Consider the following 11,024-nt stretch of genomic DNA (forward strand, 5'->3'; position numbering starts at 1 on the left):
TGGTGGCCCACGGCGTGGTTCTGAGCCGGCCATGGTGGCAGTGCTGGCACTGGCACAGCCCCAGGGCAGTGCCCACACATCTTCACAACAAGCAGCTCTGCTCCCTGGCTGGGAAGCGCTGAGAAGGGTGGATCTGCTGGAGGATCCCTGGGGCTTGTGAGGTATGGTCGGAGCGATACGGCCGGAGTGACACATCCCCCTCCCAGAATGGGCAGGTGGGTGACCGCTGTCCGGAGGCTCCCGTTGTCCCTCTGCTCGTGCCCGCCGAGGTCACCTTCATGAGGACAGCTCCGTGCCCCGGGCTGGGGGCGTGGGGAAGGGGCGGAGCGTCCCGCAGAGCCCTGTAGCGCCTGTAACGCGGCCCCTCCGGCTGCCCGCGCACACGGAGCCCGGCCCGCGGCGGTGGCGGCAGCGCTGCGAAGCGAGGCGCTCGGGAAGCGGGGCGCGCGCGGCTGTCGTGCGGCGCTGCCGCAGGAGGTGAGAGGCTGGATGGAGGGACGGGGTGTGTGGGAGGAGAAGCTGCCACCCCAGCCGGAGGAAACAGGCTGGATGGGACAGGGAAGGGCATGAGTGGGCACCCCTCTCCAAGCAGCTCGGGACGCATGGGCTGGCACAACACGGAGCGCACCCAGTTTTGACCCTGGGCCTCTGCTGTGGTCTGATGGTGAGATCCTTAGGTGGCTCTGTGAAGAAGGGCTCTCTGAGGCAGGGGCTCCTGGGCCAGCACTTGTGCTTGGAGGCATGGTGCCAGGGTCACAGATAGAGGAGATGGCGACGCGGTTTGGTCCCCGCGAGACTCGCAAGGCTGTTTCTGAGGAGGCTACTGAGGACAGCGGAGGTTGCGGTATCGTTCGTGCTTATGGAGGACACTTGAGGGGTCCCTCTGGGCTGCTTCTGCCCGAGAAGAGTCCTGTGAAGGGAGCAGTCAGGCAGGTCCCTCCAGTGGGATTAAGCACTGGCTTGCTGACTGCTCTTAAAAAATAACCCATAAATCTATCAGTAATAAGACCACAAACAACCGCCGTGATAATCTGTTCCTATCTCCCATGCAATGAAGTTGTTGGACTTTGCTCATATTAAATGTGGTTTGCATAACAGTATGTCTTTTAGGATAAGTAATCCATTTTGGAATTAAAAATCACCATGATGGAGAGAGAGTTTCTTCTATACTGTTTGATGAGCTTTTTGGCCATAAAATTCTCAGAAACTGTGCTGTGCAGTTGAAATTTGAAATTACCTCTTTTTTTTTTCTTAATAGGAGAGCCATTTTTAGCAAATTTTTAGTATTTATGAAAGTACATAAAGATGATTGAGTCACTTTTTTCACTATCTAGTTGCTAAGCTAAAAAGACTGCTTCCCAGGAAATTGCCTATGTACTTGTAAACACTTTTATAATTTTCATGATACATTTCTAATCCTTTTTCAGACTAACTGTGAATGCCAGCACTAGTTTGATGAACTGTGAATTTACGGATCTCTGTAAAAAGATAGCAAACAATCCAACAGCAGATAACTGGCCTCCAGAAGAGTTCAGGCAATATGTTCTAGAAAACCACAATAGACTCATATCAGTAGATTTTTAACATTTCAAAAAACACTATACAAAATGTTGATAATAATGCAAAATGAAGGAATGCATTTCAAACAAAAATACAAAATTTAGTAGTATACTATATTATCAGCATAAATCATTGGCAGATAGCCAGTTCTTCAGAAATGAAGCTTTCCTAATTTTGCTGAATTTCAGTTATTAAATTTAAGACTGTCTCAGTATATTTGTGTGTAGGAATGTCTGCAGAAGCAAGAGTTCAGCATATTGTCTCTAAGGCATGGGGTGTTTTATTATAATTATTTTTTATAATTTTAATATATATTTAATATATATTTATAATAAATTTAATATATATTTATAATTATTTTATAATTTTATTATAATTTAAACTAATATAACTCTAGCTTATTCTATGTAAGCTGAAAGGCTATACCTAGTTTTTATTCATAGTCAAGTTTATTTTCTTAACTTAGCATCTGGAAAATTCTAGTTTGCCTCTCATTTCTGATGCTTTCCTGATGCTGTCCTTATACTCTCTTTCACAGAGTGAATGCAAAGGTTGAATCTGCAACATCGATTACTCTCGCACCTTTATTCTCTTAGACTTGTATTTGTATCACTTAGATATCTACTTATATCACTGTACAATATTTCTAATGTAATTCTGTAACATTCTACACATTAAAGCCTTCAAAGGAAATGAGGTTATGCCATCTCTGCATTTCTGTGTTTGCACATTTACCATTTTATTCATAAAGCAGCATGAAAAACTTATGCTGACATACCCATTTTTTTTTTCAGTCACTTAGTGCCACACTAAACTCCCTTTATTTCTTTGAAATACTTTCATGTGTGTGTGCATGTGTGCATGCACACTAGTTTTATCAAGCAATACATGCCAGTAAATAGTTGTAGTCTTCCTTCTTCATTTTAAACTGTCTCGGTATCTGTGTCACTGCAAATGTTCTGAGGATGATGTCAGTATTTCTCCAAAACATTGACACAAGTAAGAGTATTATAGCATGGTTAAGGTTTCATAAAAGTGCGTAAGTGGAGAGACCACTAAAAACCATAATTTCCACTAAACTGAGTGGAATTTCCTGATTTTTAAATCCCCTTAAAAGGTGTGTTTTACAGATTTTGATGAACGCCAGGATTACTTTGTGCAAATAGTTTTCAGGGGATATTCTCTGAAGAGGATGTTTCTGGCAGATGCCAGATGAACCATTACTAATGACTGGAGGTTAGTGGAAAATCCCTGCAGATGGACTCCTTACACAACCCTTAAACAGAGATGCAGGTGGTGGATGTTAACAACAGAGACAATGAGTGATCGGCATTGCTTGATGCACTAAGCCCATTGAAACTAAATGTGCATTATTTAAAGCAGTGGAAAAGTGTTCAGCTAGTAACAAAGCAGGAAATATTTAGAAAGGCATGTGAAGAGGAACTGTATATTTTTCTCTGAAAAAACAGCATTTTTTGAAAAAAGTGCTGGAGTCATGTTGGAAATACGTGAGTACAAGTTCTCAGTGTGAGTAGGAGTTTGCAGGTCCTCTGCAAAAAGAGGTTTTTGGGTCACGGCAGGAGTGCAGAGGGTGATTCTCACTCAGAGCCTCGCAGCACAACTCTCAGAGAAGTCAGTGACCTAAAATGGGGGCTGGAAAACTAGCGAGAGTTCAGAAAAGAGCCAGAAAGTGGGTCTGAGAGCTGGACAAAAGGCATTTTGAAGGAGCTTAACTTGTAAGAAGACTGGGAGGTGTCCTGATCAGAGGGTATGAAGATATTTATTCTGAAGTTCAAAATATGACTGTAATTTCTAGAAATATATCCTACCTGTCCATAAACTAATTTGAAAGCTACAGAAACACAATCTGATGGCTTGCAAAGTTTCTGTAAGGAGTCGGTTAAATTCATAGGCTGTTTCTGGTTGCACATTGCTACTTTTACTCAGTCAAAGTAGTTTATGTCACGCCTCTGTGACAGTGCATATAAACCCTTGAACAACTGGGAGAAAAATAAGAAGTTCTAACAGACCCTTTTCTCCATCTAAGAAAGTTAAGCAACAGGTAACTAAATTCAAATTGGGTTATGGTATAAATACATAAGAGCAAGGATGGAAAATACTAGCTTTTCCAGTAGACCAAAGCTTGTCTTTGGAACCAGCTTGCAACATTTTCTTTTGGAAGACATCTCTCCAAAGCTGTAGTTCTGCTCTGCAGAAGATCAGACAAGCAAATTGTCCCTACTCACCATATGCTCATGGATAGCCTCCTCAGGAGGTTGTGGACATTTCTTGGTAGCTGAAAGGGTTTGAAATTTCTGGTGAGCTGTCTATCACTTGGCCTCGCACCTTCCTTTTGCTTGGCACATGTGGAGAAGGCTATGTACTGTTGTGGGTTGTGCAAAGGACGTACTGGGTGCAAGACTGATGAGAACAAGCAATGGCCAGAAGACAAGAAAGGCTCAGCTCCCATATCTGTCATACTAACATACCTCCAGCTCAGCGGAGCACAAGGACAAGCTGAGCAACAAGAAGTCTCAATTCCAAGTGTCTGTGTGGGTTTTCATCTTTACAGTGCTGTGGAGCTGGTGTCACTGTACCTTTCCGTGTACTTACGGGTATAGAAGCACTGTACCTGGAGACTCTTTCAGGGAACGGAGGGTATTTTACACGATGGCAGCCAGGAACCAGGATCTGTAGCAGGGATGAAGCAACAGGATAGTGGGGGAAAGTCCAGGTTTGAAAAGGACCCAGTCTGCCTTTTCAATACACTACAACCAGATGGTTGTATGGCCATTTCTTACTTCCCGGGGCCTGTCACTGGGCAAACAGCCCTGAAAAAGGCAATGGAGTAGAGTGCAGAGTACCCACAGACACAGTATCCTTGGTGGTGTCTCAGATTTGGCCCCCACTTAACTTCCGTGCTACACTGGATTTGTGGCAGTTGGGTTGACCTGGAAACTTTGGTCATTTCCTGGTGTATGGAGTTCTATAATCACTCTCCTCAAGGGCAGTCAAATCCTGCAAAATTTACTGCAGTGACTGCAGCCTTTGTATGGGATCCTTACTGGATGCAGAGGACAGTAATTGTCCCTCATATTCTCTATATTCTCTGGCTAATCTGTTTTTCCCAAGTTGGTTATTTGGCTCTGATTCTTTACTCTGTGTCTTGGCAACCCATTCCTGAAACTAATGAACCTGAAAGGTGAAGTGGAAGGACACGAGAAATTGGGGATTTTTTTTAACTGTAAATGGACAAATGGATAAATGTGTCGGCTCCCAGAACTAGGGTGAGAATCAAAAATAAACAGAAAAGTATATTCTTCCACTCACAATAACAAGGAGATTATAAATGAATCATATTGTAAATAATGCCACGCAAATAAGAACTAATTAATAAGCACATAAATACTTGAAAGTTTTATCATTGTTGAAAGATGAATTAAGTAGATGCAGCAATAACATTCTAACCTTTGGGTTAGATATCACTAACAGGTGGTTAGCCCATGACGGAAGATATTTTATCTAACTTAAGTTTAAGAAATTAAGTTATCTGAGATCATGAACCATCTGCTGACAAGAACTTGTACATGACCATGAATTTGATATAGCAGAAAGTATCTTACTGTAGAGATCTTCTTTTTATATTTTATAAAAAATACAGATCTATTTTATTCTGTACAAGGCAAGAAGACATGTTTCATATTTTCATATTTGGTGTAACTGTAGCCTATCTAATATCAAGGAAGCGGGGGGAGGAAATGTGTGTTTTAAAGATGTACTAAACTTTAAGCTTTTCTCCACATCTCTACTTAGGAAATCTAAAAAAAATCTTTTTCAGATATTCTTTTGAATTCCTAGATGTGACAACACTGATTTGCAAATAGCAGCAGCAGAGTCAATCCACTGACAGGGTCTGTGATGCACTTGTTATGTGGAATTTTGCGTGCTGTGGTCCCTGAGCAGCAAACAGGAGAACCTCAAAGCAAAATCTCTAAAACACTTTCCAGAAGGGCTTTCACCACAATGTCTTCCTGATCTTTCATTTATCCCCTCCTCCTCTCGTTATTTATCCCCTCCCCTCCTTATGTGAATAAGTATGCACATACTTATTTAATGTTCAACTCCCTATGGACTATCCAAACTCTGCCTGCTGATGCCTCTCATACCAAGCCAAAGACTTTTCAGAAAACTAGATCAATTACTTGACATTCCCGGGTGTAGATGACATTTAGTAATGTAATCTAGGAGGAAAGGGGGAAAAAAAAAAAGAAAAAAAAAAAGGAGGAAATCTCACACAAATACTCCTGGGCTCTTATATAAACCTGACCTTTCTATATTTTTCCTAGGTTTAAATTATTTTGTTACAAAATTACTGAATTCCTCTGTGTGACCAGAATTAGCAGCCATGGAGGCTGGAAGTTGAAGAAAGTATCATCATCTCTGGTTACAGATAGCACAATACAAAACCTAAGGCAATTCCCACTTGTATTCCTGGAGTGCCACCTGCCTTTACAGTCAGCAACATGAGGTCCTGCTCCTAACCCTAGAAGGAGGCAGTCAACATGTAAGTCAGAGCATTTCATAGAATAAATCCTCGATTTGTAGATGCTGAGCTGAGCCACTGCATTTATATCATAGCTTCCTCTTGCTCCACACTGGTATGATATATCTAAAAATACTGCAGTCGTCAGGATCTTGGTTGCATTAGGCAGAACATTACCATCAGTATTAGGGAGCTGATCTCCCCACTGGAAGAGAGACATGGAGCTACTGGAACAAGTCCAGCAACGGGTCACTAAGATGAATCAGGCACTACAGCATCTCTCATATGAGGAAAGGCTGAGAGAAATTGGACTGCTGAGCCTGGAGAAGGCTGAGGGGGATCTTACCAGTGTGCGTAACTACATGATGGGAGTGTATAAAGAGGATGGACCCAGACTCTTCTCTGTGGCAGTAAGTGACAGAACAGGGGGCAATGAGCAGAGACAAAAATACAAGAAACTCCATTTAAATGTAAGGGGGAAAAAAGGCTGTATACGTGATTGACCACTGGAGTAGGCTGCCTAGAAAGGCCATGGAGTCTACCTCCTTGGAGGTATGCAAAACTCACCAGGACATGGCCCTGAGCAACCTGCCCTAGCTGCCTCTGTTCTGAGCATGGGGGTTGGACTACGCTGGATCTCCAGAGGTCCCCTTCAACTCCAGCTGTTCTGTGATTGGGTGACTCTATGTCCCTGTTCTGAAGGAAGGATGGGCTCCCAGGCCCGGAGTGACTAGGCGACTATGTTCAGAGCCCAAGGAGGTTGAGGAGAGTGCTGGCACAGACGTCTTAAAATGCTGCCTTATTGCTAGCTAGAGTCTGAAAAAAACATTTCTCTGAAATGCGTCTGAAGCAGCTGGCCCTCGCTCCAAATACCACTGATGTCTGAGCTTCCTTTCTGCCTCAGTTTCTTGGCTGAACAGATGAGTGACTTTCAGTCAGAAATGTCAGTAGGCATGTGAGGCACTGAACTCCCTTGGTTTATTCAGAGCACACTAGCTCGGATTAGTAATCTGGTATTTGTCATGGGCTAGCTGTGCCTCTGCCTAAGGGACAAGCCTATGATGTGTGCTGGTACATCAAGCACTTTCTTCACTGGACACCACAGCTGGGTTTCAGGTGGAGAGAGGTGGTCTTTTTGCAACAGGCTAATGAGAGCAAAAGGGCTGGGTCATGTTCATGATCAGAGATTCTATGAATGTTTTGCTCCTACTCTATAGAGGGTAGAATAAGAAGAGCCCTAGAAGACCAAGCTTTATGACAGGCACCAAAAAATGGTCTTGAGTTTTGAAATGAGAGGTACTAGGGACTACAATTAGACGAACAACTGTACAAGCAGCTAGCTGCAGGTCCTCTTCAATGCATGGACCTTGTGTACACTGAGGAACCTTGCCCAGAGGCGTACAAAAGCACTAGCTCAACTCCAGTACCTCTATGAGAATGCTCAGATTTGATGTAGTAGAATTACCATGGCTTGGTGGCATGGTTTGAGGCAGGTCTGACCTGTTGTGTTTTGCTCTCTGTGTTTTTTTTTTTTTTTCTGCAGCACCCAGCAATGGCCAAGAGCTCAGCTGTGGCAGTGACAACAGCCCCAGCTGTGCTAGACGAGCTCCTGCAGATCACAGCCCAGAGCCTGGTGCGCATGGAAGTGGCCGAGCACTACGAGGTCATTCGGGAGCTGGGCAGGGGCAAATACGGCCACGTGGTGCTAGTGACCCACAGGCAGAGAGGTGAGGAGCTGGCTGCACCCACCATGTGCTGGTTAGGGCCAGTAAGGTCTGTTAGCACACTCAGGACACCACTGACACCACTTCTCCCTGGAAGTCCCAGGTCAAACTTAGAGGCTCATGCAGCCTGATTTCCCCTTCCTCTACCCAGTGCTTCTGTGCTGTGCACTGACTGGCACAAACTCAAGCTGCTAGCAATGCCCATTTTCATACCCAGTTTCAAGATGTGTACAGAGCATCAGCCCAGAGACCTCCATGTGGCTGAGAATTCCTGCCCCATGGCTACCCAAAGCCCTCTCTATATGGTCTTGGTGTGAATGGTTTTCAGGGGGCATCTAACACATTCTCCCCATCTACAGGGACTCCCATGGCTCTTAAGCTGCTACCCAAAGCCAGTACCAAGCTGTACACTTTTCTGTATGAGTACTGTGTGGCACTCTCCCTTGCCACCCACCCTGCTATCATCAGGATGTTTGGAATTGCAATTGAGTCCAGCCAGTACTACGGTTTCCTCTATGAGCCAGCGCTGCATAGAGACCTCATCTCTATCATCAAACCACGGGTGAGTGCAGCTACATGGGCATGGGAAGTGGGACTGTGCCACTTGGCCCCTGTGCAGACTGGCTGGGTCACAGGGAGAGAGGAAAAGCAATGGGATATGGGTTCTTTACCTCAGGGGAGTACAGCTTTGAAACAGCTTCAACCTTGCAAGACCAGAAATGCCTTTCGTAAAGCGGAGAAAAGAACTGAGATGCCAGCTGGTAGGTCTGCTAAGGTGCCATGTGTGTGCAATGCCACCTCTGTCTGTCCCTGTGCAGGATGGGATCCCTGAACCTGCTGCAAAGCACTGTGCCAAGCAGCTTGCGAGTGCACTGGACTTCATCCACAGCCGAGGACTCGTCTACCGTGACGTCAAGCCCGAGAACGTGCTGCTTTTTGATCCCGAATGTCGGTGCATCAAGTTGACTGACTTTGGGCTCACACGGCCTAAGGGCACCAAGCTCAAGCTGGTGGCTGGGGTGCTGCCTTACACAGCCCCAGAGCTGAGCAACACCACCGACGCACAGGGGCTGCCCATTGACACCAGCTTGGATGCCTGGGCCTTCGGCGTACTCCTTTTCTGCCTACTGACGGGCTACTTCCCCTGGGAGCAGAGTCTGCCAGAAGACCCTTTCTTTGAGGACTTCATGCTGTGGCAGGAGACAGGCTCAGAGGCCGACCTGCCCCGCCACTGGAAACGTCTGACGGCTGAGGCTGCCCTCATGCTGCGGAGCCTGCTGGCCCTAGATCCGGCCAAGAGAGGCCCTGTCAGCGGGGTCTTGCACTACGTGGACCAGCCCTGGCGACTGGAGGAGGCTGCTGTGAAGCCCTAGAGCGCAGCCTGTGTGGGAGGAAGGAAGGAAGGAAGGAAGGCTGGTGTCACTCTGTGAGGGCCTCACCAGCCTGGGGCCTCACAGCGTGCCTCCAGCTGGCTGGAGGCAAGAGGCTCTAATGAGCAACCCACAAGGCCCCCACAGCATGGCTCCTCTGCCACCAGGGAGCCAGGTTGCCTGCCCCGTGTCTTCCTGTGACCCAGTGCCCTCTCCTTGTGCCTCTGCAAGGCCTGAAAACATCTGCTGCTGCTTGGCGCTGACTGTCGCCACCTCCCACGTGTGAAGCACTTGCTCATTTCCTGGGCACAGTAGCTCCGTGGCAGCTTCTAGGCACTGCAGCACCTGCCTTGTCCTAGAAATAGAGCAAAACATTTGCCTTTGTGTTCTTTATGCAGCTCTGGTCTGGTCTGTGATGGTCTGTTGAGAAAGGCTAATAGATCCTGTGCAAGGTTAAATAGGGGCAGACATGCAAGATACAGAGATCTCTGTCAAAGATAGCTAACAAGATTCCTGGTGGCTTAAGTATGAGTACAGGAAGAAGGACTGGGTGATTTGAGGTTGACAACCTACAGGGAACTCCTGAAAACAATCCTCTGTTTAAAGACATGCTGGAAACCTGGAAAAAGAGAACTGTAGTGGGCTACAAAGAAGGCCTTCTTAAAGAAAGTAACGAAATTAATTACCTAAAGTAGGAAGACAGAAAAGTGATTTATGATATACAATATGATGAATGATTGTAACTCTTATTAATATCAATAAACTATTTTGCTTTGAGAAAGAGCAACCATGAGAGGCTGGAGGCAGACAAATTCAAGTAAGCTGCGACACTGCACTCATGAAGGTCTTGCTACAAAAAGAAACTGTCAGACGACAGTTTATTTTTGAAAGAAACTGGAGAGGATGAGAAAGCTGGGACTGTTTTGCTGGAGAGGAGAAGGTTGAGAGCGAATCTTACCAGTGTGCATAACTACCTGATGCACACTGGTATAAAGAATATGGAGCCAGATCCTTCTCAGTGGTAGTGAGAGGACAAGGGTCATTGGGCACAGATCAAAATTCAAGAAATTCCATTTTCTCAAGAAATTCCTTTTCATTCCATAAGGAAGAAAAATGCTGTATTGATGATTGACCACTGGAGCAGGTTGCCCAGAAAAGCTGTGGAGTCTACCTCCTTGGAGATATGCAAAACTCAACAGGACATGGCCCTCAGCAACCTGCCCTAGCTGTCCCTGGTCTGAGCATGGGGGTTGGTATAGGCTAGATCTCCAGAAGTCCCCTCCAACCCCAGCTATTCAGTGATTCTCTAGCATTTTCCTTTTCAAAGAAATTCCATGTTGCAGGCAGAGACATTTAGGGTTCCTCCCAATGTCTCTGATTTGGACTGCTCTTCATGATTGGTCTTAGTAGAACTAGGCACAAGATGCAAAACAAACATGATGAAAAAGGGTTAATAATAGGTTAGACTTTATTCCAAACTATAACATGCTGAACAATGAAATACTGGTATATTCTGTGAAACAGATCAAGCTACCTGATGCCATCAGGCCCAAAGTCATGTTTGGTGCAGAAGCAAGTTGTACTGATGTGGATCAGGCATTCAGTGCTGCCTGGCAAAAGTGGTGTGGCAGAAGGTACCGGCAATGAGCAGTGGCTATAACCAGGATTGTTTGTCTATCTTCTTTATCAAAGTCTTGAGACTTTGGGCAGAAAAGGCCTCTGCTGCTACAAAGATGTCCATATATAGCTCAGAGATGAAAACAGCATTTGAGCTGAGCTATATGCTTGGTAGTAGCATGTGCAGAGTTAGAATTAAGGAAGCACAGA

At 45.4% G+C, this 11,024-nt stretch overlaps 1 protein-coding gene across 1 annotated transcript; it reads left to right on the top strand.

Annotated features, from left to right (window-relative positions):
- Positions 1-6,321: 6,321 nt before the first annotated feature.
- Positions 6,322-9,200, top strand: LOC112955273 (serine/threonine-protein kinase SBK2-like). Its single transcript, XM_026048550.1, has 4 exons — positions 6,322-6,513; positions 7,647-7,830; positions 8,187-8,389; positions 8,646-9,200. Exons 1-4 carry the CDS (start codon positions 6,322-6,324, stop codon positions 9,198-9,200), a joined length of 1,134 nt encoding a protein of 377 aa, XP_025904335.1.
- Positions 9,201-11,024: the final 1,824 nt, after the last annotated feature.

The sequence above is a fragment of the Nothoprocta perdicaria genome, unplaced genomic scaffold (assembly GCF_003342845.1).
Source record: "Nothoprocta perdicaria isolate Ctin4 unplaced genomic scaffold, notPer1 scaffold_55, whole genome shotgun sequence".
NCBI classification, from domain to species: domain Eukaryota; kingdom Metazoa; phylum Chordata; class Aves; order Tinamiformes; family Tinamidae; genus Nothoprocta; species Nothoprocta perdicaria.

Bases quoted from the DNA above. Each gene is read 5' to 3' on its own strand.
- LOC112955273 (XM_026048550.1), top strand. From the start codon at position 6,322: ATGGAGCTACTGGAACAAGTCCAGCAACGGGTCACTAAGATGAATCAG. The intron at 6,514-7,646 runs GTAAGTGACAGA...TTTTTTCTGCAG, and splicing joins CCAGACTCTTCTCTGTGGCA to CACCCAGCAATGGCCAAGAG. The intron at 7,831-8,186 runs GTGAGGAGCTGG...CCCCATCTACAG, and splicing joins AGTGACCCACAGGCAGAGAG to GGACTCCCATGGCTCTTAAG.